General features: G+C 32.9%; 3 protein-coding genes across 3 annotated transcripts; all 3 read left to right on the forward strand.

Annotated features, from left to right (window-relative positions):
* Positions 1-529: 529 nt before the first annotated feature.
* LOC132918644 (uncharacterized) lies at positions 530-11,838 on the forward strand. Its single transcript, XM_060980034.1, has 3 exons — positions 530-1,588; positions 6,024-7,053; positions 10,266-11,838. Exons 1-3 carry the CDS (start codon positions 656-658, stop codon positions 11,306-11,308), a joined length of 3,006 nt encoding a protein of 1,001 aa, XP_060836017.1. The 5' UTR covers positions 530-655; the 3' UTR covers positions 11,309-11,838.
* On the forward strand, positions 5,994-7,471 carry LOC132931899 (skin secretory protein xP2-like). The gene has a single exon (XM_060997983.1). The coding sequence runs from the start codon at positions 6,048-6,050 to the stop codon at positions 7,068-7,070; it is 1,023 nt and encodes a 340-aa protein (XP_060853966.1). The 5' UTR covers positions 5,994-6,047; the 3' UTR covers positions 7,071-7,471.
* Positions 11,839-19,522: 7,684 nt separating the features above from the next.
* LOC132931897 (cytadherence high molecular weight protein 3-like) lies at positions 19,523-20,960 on the forward strand. The gene has a single exon (XM_060997981.1). It carries the CDS (start codon positions 19,581-19,583, stop codon positions 20,844-20,846), a length of 1,266 nt encoding a protein of 421 aa, XP_060853964.1. The 5' UTR covers positions 19,523-19,580; the 3' UTR covers positions 20,847-20,960.
* The last annotated feature ends 149 nt before the right edge of the window (positions 20,961-21,109 follow it).

Consider the following 21,109-nt stretch of genomic DNA (forward strand, 5'->3'; position numbering starts at 1 on the left):
ATAATAATTACGAGAAGAGGACGCGACAACGACGTATCGGACGGATGGCCGAAAGGTATAATATTGGAACGAGAACAACAACACCGCCGCCGCCGCCGCCGCCACAGCCGAACGACAGCAATAACGCGCGGAATTTTATTGTCGCGTGTGTGTGTGCGCGTGTGTGAAGCGACGAAGAGCGTTCGTCCGCCGGCCGACGTCGACCTTGACGCACAAATCTCGATTTCTTCCCGTTGTAGTGCAGCGGACGGCAGGAAAAAATAAAAACGAAACCGATAGAAATAAAAACAAAAGTGGTCTAGCGAGCTGTGTGTTATTGCCTCTCTATAATAGACCAAGTAAAATAATAATAATAATATGTGACACTGAACCGCGGGTGTAGTATAACGTAGAAAGTAGGTCTGTCCGTCGGCCGCGGTGCTGCGGCGGCGGCGGCGGGGTGGGGCGAGCGAAAAACCGGCCTCCGCGCCGGGTCGGTGGCGGCGGTGGTGGTGGCGACGGCGGCGGCGACCGAACGCTACATAACCGCCGGACGCCGACGAACGGGCAACACTCACGTCCAGTCCGATCAGCCGAGTACGCCTGTCTGCAGCCGCCACTGTCGTCGCCGTATTATTAGCCACCCGATCGCCGCCACGTAAAGCACACACACACGATGAGATCGACTCTGTTCGCGGTGTGCGCATTAGCGCTTTGCGCCCACTGTCTGGCCGCTGACGACAAGTCGGCCAAGAAGGACGCCGTCGACGGCAAGTCGCAGGGCAAGAGGAGCCTGTTCGACACCGGCTACGGTTTCGGCGGCGTGTCGGCCGACAGCTACGGCCACGCCGACATCCTGTCCTCCGGTTACGGACACGGACTCGTCTCCGCCAGTGGTTACGGCGCTGGTTACGCCGACTTCGGCGGTCACGACTCGTACGGCTCATACGGCGCACACCACTCGTACCAACACCACGTACCCGTCAAGACCATCACCAAGAGCGTGGCTCTCCCTTACCCCGTCGAGGTGGCCAAGCCTTACCCGTACCCAGTCAAGGTGGCCGTACCAGTCGACCGCCCGTACGCCGTAGACGTTCCCCAACCGTACCCAGTGCACGTCGCCAAACCCTACCCAGTCAAGGTCGCAGTGCCACATCCATACCCAGTCGTCAAGGAAGTGCCGGTGCCCGTTAAGGTCCCAGTCGACCGCCCATACCCAGTGCACGTAGACAAGCCGTACCCAGTGTACGTCGAGAAGCAAGTGCCATACCCAGTAGAGAAGCACGTCCCAGTGCCCGTCAGCGTTCCGGTCGACCGCCCGTACCCAGTGCACGTACCCGTCGAGAAGATCGTACCTTACCCCGTCGAAAAGGCCGTCCACTACCCAGTCAAGGTACCCGTCGACCGCCCATACCCGGTGCCCGTCGAGAAGCACATCCCATACCCAGTCGAGAGGGCCGTGCCATACCCAGTCGAGAAGCACATCCCGTACCCAGTCAAAGTGCCTTACAAAGTGCCAGTCGCTGTTCCATACCCGGTCAAGGCGTACCAACCCGACCACTACGAACACCACGAACACCACGACTACCACCACGGCAGCTCCGGATACTAATCTGACTCCGCCGTAAGCAGCTAGTCACCACCACCATCCATCGTCCCCCCACACATACGACCCCATCCCTCACCCAAAGTTACCAGATATTAACTCGCGCGTAATATATAATAATATGATATAATTCCATCATTCTTCTTCTTATTTTTTTCGTTGAGCCAAAATCAAATTCGCGAGATCGAGTAGGTCTGTTAGCGAGCTAACATGATAATCAAAAAAAAAAAATCAAGTCGCAAATCGTACCGATAATAATATTAATATTATTATATCAACACAGTGTTCGTGTTCAATATCTAATACAATATTCTTAGGGAGAAAAACGAAAAAAAGATCTCGATAGTTTTCACCGCACAGTTGTATCAACTCTGTTGGGCCGTTGCAATATTACTTTAATACAATGATAGTTTAATTCGCACGCGACGTGAATGTAATAATATAACATTATATGAACGGACGACGTAATATCTGCGCGTGTTATTCGTATAAGCTCAATATAATATATGTATACATTATTATTATAATTTTTTTTTTTTTAATTACATTTTTTATTAATATACGTTTTTTTTCTATGTTTACAAAATTGTAAGAATACAATTTAATATAATAATATGTATAGATAGAAATTGTGACGAATTTAATAAACCATATAATATCCATGTGTACTATATAAATAAAATATTTTGTCTTAAAAGTGTCTTAAAATTTTTATTTTATGTATTTGAGTTTATATTTTAAACGAAAATAATGATAAGAATATTTAGCTGAGAACGTGACGTGTTTCTATTTCACAACGACGATCATTCGTTGACTATTAAATGGGGACAGAATCCGCAAAAGTGAAAAAAAAACTCGTCCTATCTATAATATATTTTATGGTCGTTTCGGTTGAATAACGAACATTCGGCCGGCGGACAACACCCTTCAATATAACCTATGATATCATCCAGTCGACGATGTGTAGTAATATTATTATGTTATGAGAACGGGTCATTATCATATATAATATATGGTTACAAAACAAACTGGTCTATTAAATTCCGAAATGGAACGTTCGAGAATACACGTAAAACTGTATACAATAATAACAAGGAGGTGGCTGCCGGATTCGCGGACTAGATTAATTATTATGATTCTCGTTCGCAACAAATTATACTTATACTATAATTATTTATAATTATAAAACAATCGCACGAAATGTTTTCAAGTAAATCTATTGTTAGTTCTTAATAATACAATATAATGGTTCGAAAATTGCAACACTATAATATTATTATCGTAAAATGCATTAGCATATATTTATACAATAATATATATCTAATGTGGACATGTAGTGAGACCATCATCGATGACCAATACTAATTTTTGAATTTTTTTTCATAATTTGTATTATACAGGTAATACGAGTAGCACGACTCTACACATACCTATATGAAAATAAATACATTAAAAAAAAAAGTTTTCAAAAGCTTTTACTCCTTTGAGTCCTTCGACTGAAAACACATTATACGACGACGACGACAATAACAATATAATATTTATAAGTAACAGTAATAGTAATAATAATGTAGAAATTATATTTCGTTTGAAACGTAAGTACCTACGTATATCCAAACTCTCGTAACGTCATTAGTCATTATAAATGGATTCATTTGCGTATAGACCTACAACATATATTATCATTATTATTTAGTTTGCGAGGGGACGACGGCAAATACGATCAACCTAGTAATAATTTCATTTCCATCCAACTCTCGATTTCGAGCCAAACGGTTGTGTAATAGTATTAAGTTTAAGTCGAAATCCCGTCACACGATTTATCCTTCTCGTACGCATCATACAGATGTATATTATATATATATCGTAGGAGTTTTTAATGACATAAAGTCGTCTGCTCGTACGATATCGCTGTGCATAAAGACGCGATGATAGTCATATCATTACTCCTCCCTCATAACACAATAACATAATATTATGCGAGTCGTGGATGACGATCGTTTCGTGTGTGTGTGTGTAAATGGGCGAGTCGACAAACCGACTTAGTGTTCGAATGTACGTCAAATGGATTTTAAAATATTTCAAAGCATAATAATAATATTGTGTTTGACGAATCTTTTACGTACGTTCAAATATGGTGATATTATTATTAACTTTTTACAATATAATTAAAAAAAAAAAAAAAATATATTCAAGTTTTGGGCGAACGTGTCTAGAAACAGTACATGGAAATCGCGCATACGCCAAAACGAACGAAGGGCAGTAAAAAAACTCGACGGAAGCTGGACTAATATCATAATATTGTTGATAGATATGCCTGCGTGTATATTATAATGTAAAAATTGATAGTGAAATGTGACATTAAAAGGCTCGTTGAATGGTTTTATACGATATTTTATAGTTAAATATCAAAATGTAGTTTGTCGGTTGTAGATCAATTATTGTACTGTGGTTTTGAAAAAAACAAATTGAGGAAACTAAAATATTAGCATAAGCTATATTTACAAATTGCAAAACACACCAAAAATTGGTGCATCACATAAATATATAAAATAGGTAGTAGCGTGTTAATCTGAATAATTGTACTTTCTCAGTATTTATTATTACGCCTAAGGTGTATATTTTATATTCTGAAAAACCATCACCCGCCGAAAACTCGTCGTACTACATTTCTGAACGAGTTCATCGAAATCGACTATGTTTGTTTTTTGTTTCTGGTATATCATACGCTATTAAACTGTTTTATTATAACATTAATTTTGACATAAATTTATAATTATTACGTATTTTAAAAATAACAAGTGGTGACGCAAGCAGACTCGATTAACATTTTACCACCTACGATTTATTGTATTAAGGAATGAAGGGTCTCTGAGAATTATCGAGCCCATGGCGGCCGTTGACTACCACCCTTTAACTAATAACTACATAGTTACCCCTAATTGGGATTCAGGTATAATACTGCTACACTATGACTTATCGTGTACGTATGAACATCCGTATATGTTCGTGTGTAACTAATGGCTAATAATAAATTCCACACAATTAAATAATTAACCCATCATCTATAATACTTTCACACAAATCCACAGCGGCACAGCTATTATTATACTGCTATACTACTGTACATTGTTTAATAGTTACGTCGTTTGACCTAAATATGAATACCACCTTACACGTTCAATACTTGAGACTAATTAAACAATCGCAACTCATTTTGTAACATAAAATAATAATATACCCAAAATGATTATTTTAGCCTTCAATAGTATCGAATTTTCGTTCGTGTTTTTACACAACGTGTACATAATTGTTAAATTATAAATGTGAAAATGGCATCTAAATAATTTAAAATACTCAAAGTAGTTGAATATTTTATGTGTAAATAAAATTTGTTTATTGATAACAAAAAACTGTATTCCAAAATTGTTAAAGCTGTTGCTGTACAGTGTACATGAATACAATTTTAAATAAAATAAATACACATCAATTGTCAAAAACATTTCTCTGTGCATGGAAAAATCCATAACTATTAAAAATAAAATAAAACCAATGAAATTGAAAATATCAGTGCAAAATAAAATTATCTATAACTGATATAATTGTGATAACATTAATAAAAAAACAAATCAAAATTTACTTTCACAATGGTTCTAAGATAAAGGCATAAAATATAATTGGTAAATGCTAAATTTGAAAGTTTGTACTGTACCCTGATTTATCAATTTGAATGTGATTTACGAGCACAGAGTAACTTACTACTCAACAGTATAAAGTATAAAAAAAAAACGAAAAAACGAAATTAAATACGTGTCGATATGATAATATTAGGCGTTTATTTTCTATACAAAAAAAATATAAAACACGCGTGCACTCTTTCTTAAAACAAGAAATACTGGACTGTTTATGATAGCTGTCAATTAACAATGATGTACCAAAACAATACAATTTACGTTTGAAAACACTATTGTTGAATTTTTAAAATAAAACAAACAAAATGCGTATTGTAATTTATAATTAACTGAAAGTATCGTTGTAGTAGTAGTCAGTTGCATAAATATATATTTTTTATTTTAAGTTATTACCAATTGTTTTAGTTAAATTGGCTTCCACAGTAAATAATGGACGAGGGCTTAGCCACAGATGGTAACAACTTTTTTTTCATATAAAATAATAAAAAATAAATTCAAAAAAGTGAATGTAGTTTCTTAAGACGGAAACGACGTTTTTTGAAACTGTATATTCAATGGTATTAATACTACTTTTGCTTCGAGACGAGTATACGTAATGAAGATGCTACAAATTAAATCCAATACATCATTCGAACATTCAACTGGTGGGAGCAATAACCGGGTTGGTGTACTATACTGGGAGGCGACGGTGGTCCACTACAAAAGCACCGGGTGCTCACAATCGATCAACATTCACATTCAGTTAGATCTGCGATCAACACATACACACGATGAAAGTAATATTGTTTTCGGTGTGCGCATTCGCGCTGTGCGCCTACACCTTAGCCGCAGAACAGTCGGCTAAGACAGCAAAATCCGACGATAACCAATCCAAGAGAAGCGTGTCTGAATTCGAATACGGACACGGTGGTTCTGAAATCGCGAGTAGCGGCTACGGACACGGAGACTTTGGTGCCGGACACGGAGGCTTTAGTGCCGGACACGGAGGCTTTAGTGCTGGACACGGAGACTTCAGTGCTGGATATGGAGACTTCAGTGCCGGACACAGTGATTTCGGTGCCGTACAAGGTGACTACAGTTCAGGACATGCAAACATCGGCGGAGATTACGCATACGGTGGCCATCAACAATCGTCGTACCAACACCACGTACCTATCAAGACCATAACCAAAAATGTTCCACAACCATACCCCGTGGAAGTAGCCAAGCCGTATCCTTACCCAGTCAAGGTGGCCGTTCCAGTCGACAAGCCGTACACCGTTGAAGTACCAAAACCATACGCTGTGCACGTAGAGAAACCCTACCCCGTCAAAGTTCCAGTGCCACATCCTTACCCCGTGGTCAAGGAAGTACACGTACCCTACAAAGTGGCTGTCGATCGCCCATATCCCGTACACGTAGACAAACCGTACCCAGTGTACGTCGAGAAGCAAGTGCCGTACCCGGTCGAAAAACAAGTCCACGTACCAGTCAAAGTTCCGGTCGACCGCCCATACCCCGTGCACGTGCCCGTCGAGAAGATCGTACCGTACCCGGTCGAGAAGCCCGTCCACTATCCGGTTAAGGTCCCAGTCGAACGCCCGTACCCCGTACCCGTGGTGAAGAGCATCCCTTATCCGGTCGAGAAGGAAGTGCCGTATCCAGTGTACAAGACTATCCCGTATCCGATTAAAGTGCCCGTCAAAGTCGCCGTTCCAGTGCCATACCCGGTTAAGACATACCAGCCCGAACACTACGAACACCAAGAACATCACGGAGAACACGATTACCATCACGGTAGCAGCGGATATTAAACTAACTAACTCCTTGATCTAGTCACACTACATTTAAGTCCAATTATTAACTATTTTTTATTTTAATTGAATGTTTTTTTCTTTGTAATGTAATGGAAATGTTAAGAAAATCTTTTATCGTATTTGATCGTATTTTTTTTCTAGAAAAAAGTGAAAAGATCTAGATAGTTCTATCGGCAATATTATTATTACTGGTAGATCCGTGAAATCCTTTATAGTACTCTATACACGATACAATGGTGTAATTGTTTGGGTATTATTTATATTGGCCCATTTTTGATATACTTATATATCAATCCTATCCTTTTATCTATGTATATTACAAATATATAAATGTACGTCAATGTATATTGTATAACTTTCTATTGTTATTAAACATATAAATAAACATGTTTCACTTATATTATTGTACTGTATTCTATTTTACATCTGTAATGTCTGTATCTGAAACTCGTCCAATAGCTATATTGAAACAAAATATAGACTTTAGTGAATACTGTAGTTGTATTTTTAGCTGTTTGTATTTAATACATTGAAGTATTTTGTCATTGTTGAATACTAATTTTTTGTATAAAAATAATGTTTGGGAGATTTTAATTTACTTTAGATTGGGGAATAAACTTTCTTGAAGAAATTTAGAAAATGTATTATTTCATAAAATTGTGTTATATAACTGATTACTGATTAGGTATTGGTAGTTATTAAAACCTATACTAACTAATCTTATAAAGTCATTATATAATTATTTGTAAGATTATAATTCTTATATAGTATAATCAATGCTTTAAAAATTAAATCAATAATAACATTACATCGGGGGTGAGTAGTTCGAGTAGATCGAGACGATAACTGCGCACTGTGCTGTAACAATCCTTATATATGTTTGATACACATGAAATAACACAAACATATTAAATATTTTTATGAAGGTATCCACTGTAGCGTATAGACAAAATAATATTATACATTTATGTAGTTTAGATAATATATAAAATATTCATCACACTGACGGCAATCTTTGACCCGATTAAATTTTTCATACCGTCTCGTTATTGTTTTAGACATGTACCCGTAAATACGTGACGTTGCGTCTATAGGCCAAATTAAACTTAATATAAAATATGAAATGTTTTTTTGCCATCGACACCACTATGTTTGAATTTTCATGTAATTCATATATAGTTACATCAAGTTTGTATCAAGTTTATCTACAAAAAAAATATACGGATATAAAACTTCCGTATGCACTAACGACTGGGCTTCCAAACATATAATATTGTATACATACGAGCTTAATCGAAATTGAAACTTAAATCCAAAAAAGTTTTCAAACGTACATCGATTGCACAGGTCCGTGAAAAGAAAAAATGGAGAACAGCTATAACCCTGAGTGCGGTAAAACTATTCACACTATATTTGTTGACACAAATCCCGAACGTCGTTCTTCTTTAAATCCTAATGGTTCCTATATCATGAGGGTCATACTATATAGTTCGTCGACTTTAAAATGAAACCTATATGTGTTTCAGATAAACTAACTACGATGGCATTATAAATAGAGTACGAATGTTGTTATAGCAGTATAAAATTTTAAAAAAAAGTATTTTAGTACCTATAGAAGAAAATCACTAAAATGCATAGATAAAACGTCAAAAATCAGTTTTTTCTTATATTTAGGCTTACATAGTTTTGATAAAACAATAATGAGCATTAAAGATCAATTAAAAAATAATAATAATAAGAATATTTATATTTTAAAGAATATATAAGTAATTTTTATAAGAAAAGTTCATTTTTAATTTTTGAAGACTATACATACAAAAATTGTCAACTATATGTCTATATAATATCTATTCAATGTAATTATTTATCTGATTATTAAAAATCTAAATTTAAACATTAATAGTATTAAGTATAAGGAAATAAAATTCCTCCATTAAGTGAATTTCCCACTCAGACCCCCTGATTCATTGCCAATATCAAATTTGGTTATGATGCGTGTTGTTAATTGTATAGACTGTAAATTATCTTATCTTATATAAATATATATATATATATATAAAGCAGAATCTAATTTATATTCGAAAATAACTTTCAAAAGTAAAATATTATTCAATTTATATTGAAATCATCAATAAAAAATAGAAGTTCATTGAAAGCACAACATTAAAGAAATACAATAATCTTTCTTTAAAATTAAAAAATGATAAAAGAAGCGTTTATCTGATGTCTATAGTTAAAAAAATGATTATATAAATAGTTTAACCTTTTGTTTTATAAAGTAATTAAATATATGTGATTTAATAGAAATTAAAAAAAATGTTAATAATATTGGTAGAAAATTGAAAATTAAAACAATATAAAAATTACATATGGAAGAACTTTAGTAAAAAAAATCAAAAAATGTAAAATGAATAACGAAATATTAAGCATATATATATATATATATAATTACATGAATAATATTATAATATGTTGTGTAATACATATTATCACGAGGATTATAGATTAAATAATGAATTATATGTAAATGAAAATATTATAATATTAATTTTAAACTTAATGATAGGAAATTAGTATATTAGCAGGTTACGTATAAAAACCTAAGATGCTGAATCTATTGAACGTCGTAAATTATTAAGTAGAGTGCTACTTATAATTATTACTCTGATTGAATAAAATAAATACATATATTATGACGATAACCAGTGTTTTTACGTTCTGTATACACTTCATTTTTAAGTATAGTTACTTACATTTTACCACAAAATGTTCACAACATGATTACCGTTTTTAGTACTTTGATTGAATTTCTAAGTAGTTATAACCTGTGAACATTAAACATAAATTGTTGTATTGTATACAAATAATTTAAACGTTTCAGTAAATCCGATTGAATAATATAACACGAATATCATAATGTGCACAAGGCGGAATTTCTGTTCTGTTAACCATGCGTGGATAATATTATATTGATATAGAATAAAACAACTTTTAGCCTCCACGTGGAAATATGTTATGAAGATGATATTTTAATAGTTAAAATACGTAACTCACACATTCGACGGGTGGGAGCAATAACCCGGTTTTGGCACTCCCGGAAGGAGCACCAACGGCTGACTACAAAAGTGCCTGACGCCGACAATTGAGCACCATTCACATTCAGCTCGGTCTGCGGCAGGTTCGACGACGACTAACTCACGAACACACCTACGATGAAAGTAATATTGTTTTCGGTGTGCGCATTCGCGCTGTGCGCCTACACCTTAGCCGCAGAACAGTCGGCTAAGACAGCAAAATCCGACGATAACCAATCCAAGAGAAGCGTGTCTGAATTCGAATACGGACACGGTGGTTCTGAAATCGCGAGTAGCGGCTACGGACACGGAGACTTTGGTGCCGGACACGGAGGCTTTAGTGCCGGACACGGAGGCTTTAGTGCTGGACACGGAGACTTCAGTGCTGGATATGGAGACTTCAGTGCCGGACACAGTGATTTCGGTGCCGTACAAGGTGACTACAGTTCAGGACATGCAAACATCGGCGGAGATTACGCATACGGTGGCCATCAACAATCGTCGTACCAACACCACGTACCCATCAAGACCATAACCAAAAATGTTCCACAACCATACCCCGTGGAAGTAGCCAAGCCGTATCCTTACCCAGTCAAGGTGGCCGTTCCAGTCGACAAGCCGTACACCGTTGAAGTACCAAAACCATACGCTGTGCACGTAGAGAAACCCTACCCCGTCAAAGTTCCAGTGCCACATCCTTACCCCGTGGTCAAGGAAGTACACGTACCCTACAAAGTGGCTGTCGATCGCCCATATCCCGTACACGTAGACAAACCGTACCCAGTGTACGTCGAGAAGCAAGTGCCGTACCCGGTCGAAAAACAAGTCCACGTACCAGTCAAAGTTCCGGTCGACCGCCCATACCCCGTGCACGTACCCGTCGAGAAGATCGTACCGTACCCGGTCGAGAAGCCCGTCCACTATCCGGTTAAGGTCCCAGTCGAACGCCCGTACCCCGTACCCGTGGTGAAGAGCATCCCTTATCCGGTCGAGAAGGAAGTGCCGTATCCAGTGTACAAGACTATCCCGTATCCGATTAAAGTGCCCGTCAAAGTCGCCGTTCCAGTGCCATACCCGGTTAAGACATACCAGCCTGAACACTACGAACACCAAGAACATCACGGAGAACACGATTACCATCACGGTAGCAGTGGATACTAAATCAATAAACATTTCAATCTAGTCAAACCCGAGCCCAAGTCAGCTATATACATTTAAAACATGTACGTGTATAGCATATATTAGGTAGGTATATCATATAGTCACACGTTGTAATTGTATGAGCATTTTAGATAATGTTTATTTTACAGTATTTTATGATCAAATCGTATAATAATAATTTGTTAAATGTTATATTCTTTGAAATTGAAAAGATCTCGATAGTTGAGTCGTCACAATATTATTAAACCAATAGTATATAAAATAATATACTAATAATACAATATTTGCGTGACAAAAAAAAAAAATAATTATGAAAGTTATATATTAATTGTGTTTGTATTTTTTTTCTATAAAATCTTCTTTATTGAATACATACTATTTTTTTTTTATATATATATAAATATTTTAATATTATCTTTGTTTATGTATATTTTATGTTTATGTAAAATATATATTATGCTATAATCTATTTTTTGTACTCCATTCTATATTATATTATATATTGTTAATAAAAAACAATTTTTATATTATGTCCCATATTTTTATTCAATTTCACTTTTACAAATTATTATAATCATTTATTGAAATAGCATAACAAATAGCTATCGTATTATCACTATTAAAAGTTTTGGTTTTGGTTATTATGGTTTACGCTAGCCACTTATCCATTAAAAAAAACCTCACTTATATAGTAGTGCATAATATTTTCTATCTACTGACAATAATCATCAAAATCATATAAATGGATGACCATGCTGACAACAAAATTTATAAACGACCATAATATTTTATCTAGTGAATTGCGTTAAATTAAAATAAAAAAATAGCATAAAAAAGTATTAGGTCTAATACAGGTAAAAATATATTAACATTTAAATATATTCAATACGAATAATATGATGTTATTAACTTTTTTATTGGACTGGAATATTATGTACTTACCTACAGTGTTAAAATTACAAACCACCAACTATGGTATTATTTGCAGATTAAAACACCGTTAATAAGTCATTAATTTTATTTATTTGATTGTAAATTAGTTAAAATTCTGTTTAATAGTGTACATTTTTTTTCACAATATAATAATATTTAGTTAATTTTTTACATAATTGATGAGGTTTAATAGTTTATAGTTAAAATCTCATCAAATATAAAAAAAAAAAATAAGATAATTTTTTTACATAAATAATTATAAAAGGAATGTTTATCAATCGATGTATTATTTATTTTATATTATACTAATATGATGTAAATAATAAAATACACAATTAAATTAAAAATAACAACGGACACAAAGTTTCTAAAATTGTACAATTTAATATTATTATTATAATTCAAGTCTGAAAAATAAATTAGGAAATAATATTTCAAAAAAGGAATAGGCTAAAAGTTAAAACAATTTTTTTTTTATTACTATTGAGAGTGTAATATGTAGGAATATTATTGAATATTTTGTATGTTTTTAAATATTTTATTCTTGATTAAATAATTTTTTTATTTATCTGAAGCTACTAAAAAACAGTATATTAATTTGTATTTATATTTTAATCGATTTGAGATGTAATATTAAGCTAACACAAACGATTTTAAGAAACTAAACTATAGATTTTATAAATATGATTCATATTAAAAATCTAATTTTTACTTTTAAGTATTGTCATATTCGTGATTAATTATAATAATATTATTCCTTTTAGAATATTTAGTTTTGCAATTTTGTTAACAAATCCAATAAAGCCATAATTATTTTGTATCTAAGTGAAGCACGGAATGTCTTTTTTACGTTTTTGTTGATTTTATAGAAATTAAACACTTTTAGCTTTACTACCAACATCATTGTAACAAAACTAAAATTTTAGAAGTAACGATTTATTACTAAAAAACAAAAAGCATTGAAATAACGAAAAGTGAAATAAGGATTTCCATTAAAAATAGAAAGTTTAGTAACAGAAAAGTCTGTTCACGTTCAAATTTTCGAATGATTTATCGAAATGTGAACATTTATTATAATTTATACATACCATACTGGGTGATTATTTTAACAATAAAAACTAATTTAGTTTTAATGGTTTTTGAATTTTTTTTTTCACATAAATTTAGATCATTAAAAAAAATATTATTTCCGTTTGAATAATTTTTTCTATTTTTAATCGTTATAATTTTTTCCTTAAATTTCTTGTTTCGTAATTATTAACAGCTAGTATAATAGGTATTTATTTTTACTTTAATTTTCCGACACAGAATATTTTTCTAAGAATTTAAATGCATAAAAATCTATTTATTAACGAGTAGTTCATTAGTGATAACTATTAAAAATTTAAAGTTTTGACGAGGAGTGAAGTAACAAACCAACATTTTACGAGGTACCACTTTGCCAATTCACTCAACACATCATAGCTTTAAATACTAATAACTTTTTTATAACTCGTTAGAAATTCGATTCTTCCAGAAAAATCTTCTGCTTCGGAATATAAAAGTATATGTTTATTTCAAAACTTTTGATAAACCATTGTTTTAAGATATTTTTTTAACGTTTAGAGGTACTTTTATTTTTTTAGATTAAGAGTGCTTACTTTTAAAATAATCACTCTGTATATGTATACATAGTTTTAAATCAATATAAAAAAATAAATTAAAAAAATTCGTATCCTTAAACTCTCCGCAGGTACATAATTATATATCGTACTATATTAATATGTACAGTCGACAACTGTTTTACGGAATAAACGGGCAACCATATATTGGTAACAAACACGCATTAAAAATAATTTTTCTCCTAAATCACAAGATACTCGGTAAATAATTTTCTTCGAGTTTTCAACTAACACTAGCACGGAGGGGTGTTCCGTGTAATGGATTACAGTCGTTTCCTCGGACCATTTACCCGGACGTATAGGTGCGGCGTATCCAGGTCTGCATTTCGCAAAAACCATGGCTACAGTTAAATATTACTCTTCATAAAACACGATGCAACGCGTGTTTCAGTATTATATACGTATATAGCATATTATTATCCAATAGCTATTGCTTTTCGAAAATTCATTCTTACCAGAATCTATATACATATAGAAACCCGCAATCTGTAGGTACGTATATATTTGTTTCGTATAGAATTACATTTGTATTCGTTAGTCAGTTATACTCATACTTCGCAATCGAATGAGTGCGAATACGTTTTGAAAAAAAAAAACTGGGAACAGTTAAATCATTACTTTTACGTTTTACGGTAAATTACATAATACGATTATTATTTTTTATAAAATCACAAAAAATATGAAAAGCTCTAATAATTGTGTTATCATATAACTGTAACCTAGTTATATTAAATTTAATTAATGACGACGTAACCATCATAACCAGTTTGAAAATAAATGGATCATAAAATGCAAAAAAATACATAATTGGTATTATATTTTAATCTAAAAACTCACCAACTTTAATTGAAAATATTTAAAGTTCAAAACCGTTGTAACTTGAGCTGGTGACTATTCGAATGTAAAATATATAATCATATTAAAACATTTTAATATTCTTATAAAATCGTATTACTTTCGAAAAATATAATTAAATCTTATAATTCTAAACAATCTAATTAAACGTCAGATATATTGTTCAACAGAAAGTACTAAGATAGTAAGATACTATATTGGTAACACGAAGAATATATTATTATTATGACAATAAAGACGCATGCATTATAATATTTTATGTAAATTCTTCAGTGGACATACATACATTACATACATACGCATTATTTATTTACATATTTATTGTTATAAAATCTGTGTGAGTCAATAAATATACATCATCAAAGAGATCAAAATAAACATAGCATAAGATAAATTAAAAAATCAAGTTTGAGTACTAAAGCTAATAACTTTGTATGAAAAAAATAAATTAATAATAATTAAATAAGCAACTCTCATTTTAACTAAATATATTTTATACAATAGAATCGATATTTCCATGATATCACCACACAATAATTTATTACAGTTTTAAGTTGTACCTATACAAATGTCATAAGGATCTTGTATAATCGTAATTATATAGTTCCATTTAAATATAGTAAGCAGTATTACGTATTATTATATTATTATTTACTATTCCTAGCACTATACCTATGTATTTATGATAATACATCAGAATTATATTTTAATAATACATGTAATTGATACGAATAACTTTTACATACTAACGATATATATTTATTTATTAATTTCATTTTTTAAGTTTATTTTTAGTAACCGTTGTGCAAAACAAGAAGTTATTATTTAAATGTTATGTCTACCCATACTAGCAGTATATATTAAATGGCGAATGATTCTAAATTTAGCGCCAACAACCGGTTTTATATATCGAGTTATGCGGCGCTTAATTTGAGCAGAATATATGAAGATCGTTTTTTTTTTACGACAATTGCATTTATGGTATTCGTGGATGAAAACAAATTACGTAAACTTAATACACATGGAACATGTTCTTGTATGCAAATAAATCCCACAAATAAAATGTCAACATTATAAAATAATAAATATAATATTTCATTTCACACCAAAAACGAAAGTACTTTTTTATTTTCCAACCCATACGATACAAATATAGCTGTAACCAACGATATATGGATGATACATATTATTGCGTCCCACAATCAACTAATCACATATTATTACTGATATCAAAACGATCGATTATAATAAATTTTCGCACTTCCTGTTCATCTCAGATTCATATTAACATAATATTGTTATGTCCACTTTTTCGCGTCATAGATATAATAATAAAATGTAATAATGTAATAATATAACATGAAATTATGACACTATATAATATATTATTAATTTATTACACACGAGTAAACGAGTTTATTTCCCATACATATCCTTCAGCCCATTTGCATTAATGCATTCGTACACGCTGTTTTTCTATTTTTATAGAGGTGCCCATAGGTAGTTATGAAGTTTTGTTTACGACTGTATCAGATAAAATTATTATAAAATTAATTTCGATATCGTTAAATCGTGCGTTCCGTGCTCATGTTTACACACATTATACATTTTCCTGTATACCGCGTAGGTATAATAATGTATGTTTCCCCTTGATCGGGTGTTTTCATCAGATAAACTAGTATAAATGGATTTCTATCCCCACAGACCAATGCGAAAACAAAAAATGAGCATTTGCACTGGTGCCACGTATCCCAATCTACTGCAATGTCCATATATGCTGTATGCGAACCAATTTATTATAATACCTTTGTAAATTAGTTTCAAAATTTTAGTCGAATGTGACATTTGAGTGTTCCCCGCCCATCACCATAAAAATATAGATAGTGCTTCTTGAAATCTTGTGTGAAAGGAATGGGAGAGCATACAATTTCATCTTAAACCCAACTTTGAATAATAATATTAGGTACTCACATTACTATTCGCCATAATCGATATAAATGATTAAAAACTATTGATAGGTATAATATATTTTAAAATCGAAAATACCAGTTTCTATTGACGAGGACTGGTACCTATAAAACTATATTATTGTGAACATTTTTTTTTTGTCCATTATTCGTTTGTCATTTCCGACAAGTTTCATATTATGTTTTCGGAACGGTATAAAATTTTAAGTTAGGATCAGAAATAATGCAAAAATGAAAATATAGACTTTCGCATGGTACGATATAAGTATATAACACAATATTGTAGCGACTTCCAAAAGCCGGACGCCAATACGCCATGCAAGTCCTTCACCCGGCGGAATTGTCGCGGACCATGCACGTGCCTGTGCAATCGTGTGCCAGCGTCGCGCATCGTTCTAATTAATTTATTATGCGTGGCGAAAGAGTGTTGTACATAAGTACATCATATTATCGTTTTTTAACCAATCACACGTAATACGTTATATTACACGAGATGAGAAAAAAACGAACAAATAAATTAACTCGAATAAATCACATCTGAAGATTTAAATATGCATCACAACACGATGTAGGTATAGTATAATAATAGAAATGTATAAATGTATATTACATATTTTAATACATACATTTTAATATTTTATATAAACATTTTGTAGCCCCCCAGCCGTATAAGTACCATCACGAAAATGATCTTTGTAGATGTAAGAACATCAAATAACCCTTTTATAGGTCTAATACGTTTTTAAGTATGCCGTGCACATATAATATCATATAATATAGGTGTTACCAAATATTAAAAACTACAGTATACAATATACATATAATATGAACGATCATATTGTAGAGATGAAAAATTATTTTAAAACAGTGTTTGTATAATTTTTTTTAATGTATTCTTGTTGTATCCTTAATCGCAAAATCATTATACCCGGGAGGATTAAAGGTGCCAGACGCCTTCGCATCAAATGGTGGGCGGTGACAAATATAAATGTATTACTCTATTAAAAAATGTATACCTATAAAAATAGCGACCCGTATGTAAGTAAAAAAAAAATTTTACTTAACCGATAGGTTTTAGATATTGTGGAATGGTCAATTATTGGTATACATTTACGCATAGAGTTGCTAGTCTATTTCTTGTCACGGGAGTAAGAAAAATAGATCCGATATTGCGTTCAAGTATAATGCGATTGAATGCATAAACTATAACAAACATATTAACATTTTATCGTTTGTTGACAAGTCTGTTTGTTAAGTTATCGACCTTGGAGAACTAATATAAATATATATTATTATAATTGAACTTGACAACTTGTATACGCATAATATTACAATATTTATCATAACCTAGTTACTTTATTATTATTATTATATTACTTAAAAGTTATGGTATTATTTTCATTTTTATGTTTACTTACTTTTAATTGACTGATAAAATGTTGTCGTATACTCATCGTATCGTATCTCAATTCTCAATATAATATTACGCGACTATTAAAATTATTGTAATTACAACATTGTTAAAGTTTATGAATAACCTTTAATTAGACAACAAAATATGTATTAAAATAAACCTTCAGCGTTATAAATCGTATAGGGGGAAAGAAAGTTAAAAAAATAATTGAAATTCGTTCGAAATGTATGTTGTGTATTCCTAGATATTAGTTATTATCATATGTTTATAAGGACCAAATGCTTATGTATAAAAAATTATTTTCTATACATACACAAGTGGTTGTTTTCAGTGCCAAAGTACTAAATTTACATTATGTACAGTTGAAATAATATAGCATATTTTAACTCATTTAAAATTCATTCATCCATATTTTCTTTTTATATTATTATCATACTACCGTTGTAGTACTCTAAAATAATATAACAAATAAAATAATGCATATACTTACTTACCAAAACAGTGTTTTTATTTTATTTTTTAACACCACATAATTAACCTCCATCACATTCGTAAAAATGTAACTAAAACTGACATATTATAGTCTAAGACGATATTTCATCTGAACCAATTAAATACTATAAACCAATGTATATTCGTTTTCAAAACATGTAATATACGTATCAAAATATAATTTCAAACAATTAAATAAATAGATATCTGTACGACCACCCTTTATATAAACCACTGGCCAAGGAGTAAAATTTAAACATACATTTGCAGAATTTACATTTAACACAATGCTTAAAAGAAATATTTGTATATTATGTATTAATTCTATATTGTTAGGAAACAAGACTATAAAGAGTCTCAAATTTCGCAGCATTAAATAATAAAAAATAAATGACAATTATTTCTTGAATATACAACACACCTCTTAATTAAAATCAACCACGTCAAATAAAAAGATAATAAAAATTATACTATTATATTATTAACGATCATAATAAATAATGAAAATTATACACGTGACACATAGAAATATATTGATATTTAAATTAGGTACCTCCGTTATCGCTCCGATGAGTTTTTTTCCCAATTACTTTCATTGAATGCACCCGTACGTAATGCATATTTCTGTTTATGTGTTGTTGTTTTTTTTTGCTGTGACATTATAAAAACGAGTATTTGATAATAATACGGATAAAATATTAAAATAAGCATTTAGTGTATTACTGTATTATATATATTATATATATATATATATATATATATATATATATATATAAAAAAAAAACATCAAACCAGTACTGTAGTAGAAAGTATTTTTGACATACCTTATGTGGGGGCAATATGTAGGAAATAATTTCTTTTTGGTAGGTACTGTCTCACACGTTACTACAAAAGCAGGTGAAACGGATGAACAATCATCAGTCGATCAGTTGATTCCATATCGAACAAAGATGAGCAGAGTAATATTTTTGGTGTGCGGACTGTGTGTCTTCGTTGCTGGCCAAAACATAATCGATAAAAGCGACGTTAAAAAAAGAAGTACGTATGATACCGATAATGGTCAAAAAGTACAACTCGAACAAGGAACATCTGACCAAGGAGGATACAACCAAAACGTGTTCGGAAAAGGAGTATCACTAGATCAAGGAGCATACGAACAAACTGTGTCAGTAGATCAAGGGACACACAACCAAGGTACATATGGACAAACGTTGCAGTTAAACCAAGTGACACACGACCAAGGAGCATACGAACAAACAGTAGCAGTAGATCAAGGGACACACAACCAAGGTACATATGAACAGACGGTGCAGTTAAACCAAGTGACACACGACCAAGGAGCATACGAACAAACAGTAGCAGTAGATCAAGGGACACACAACCAAGGTACATATGGACAGACTGCGCAATTAAACCAAGTGACACGAGGCCAAATTATACACAGTCAAGAAGCGTATGGTTTGCAAAGTAGTCAAGTCCAAGAGATACACGGTGAGAATGTTTCTAATGGGCCGGCAAAAGTTCAATACCAGACGGTTGAAAAAGAGGTGATCCAACCATACCCGGTCGAGGTGGAGAAACGCGTACCATACCCGGTAAAGGTCGAAGTACCCGTCGACCGCCCTTATCCAGTGCAAGTACCCAAGCCGTATCCGGTTCAAGTAGAAAAACCGGTCCCATACGAAGTCAAAGTCAACGTACCACAACCGTATACCGTCTACAAGCACGTCCCTTATGAAGTAAAGGTACCCGTCGACAAACCATACACCGTCCATGTACCCGTTCCGTACACAGTGCACGTCCAGAAATTGGTTCCATACGAAGTCGTCAAGCACGTCCCTTACCCCGTCAGCATGTTCGTCGACAGACCGTACACAGTGCTCGTGCCATACGAGAAGCACGTACCGTATATGGTGAACAGGCCGGTTCCCTACCCAGTCAGCGTGCCCGTTGACAAGCCATACCAGGTAATCGTCGAGAAGCGCGTACCGTTCACCGTGAACAAACCTGTTCCGTATATCGTGCACAAGCCAGTCCCGTACCAAGTTAAAGTCCCACAGAGAATTGAAGTTCCTGTACCATATCCAGTTGGTGTTCAAACTGAAAAGCCCTTTGAGTACGATTCGTGGAGGCCAATTATTCAACAAGTCTCCGGCAACAAACCTGAATACAATTTCTACCGAAGCGAAAACCATGGTGGACATAAGTTTAATTAGCTACTATTAGGTGAAAACTTAACATAACACCTACCTAGTCATTTGTTGTTTTTGATGTTTATAATATTTAGAGCTATTATCGTAAATATAATATTATATGGAATTTTTATACAATTGTTTATGTTTTTTTTAATGCAAAATTTGTTATTCATTTGTCCCTATACAAGTCGAAATCAAAGTGCTTTCGCTGTATACCATACAAAATATTTTATCCGTAGTGATCCATTCTCCAATAATAATTGGATTCTTATAGTGGTTTTATT

Source organism: Rhopalosiphum padi, chromosome 1 (genome assembly GCF_020882245.1).
Source record: "Rhopalosiphum padi isolate XX-2018 chromosome 1, ASM2088224v1, whole genome shotgun sequence".
NCBI lineage: Eukaryota > Metazoa > Arthropoda > Insecta > Hemiptera > Aphididae > Rhopalosiphum > Rhopalosiphum padi.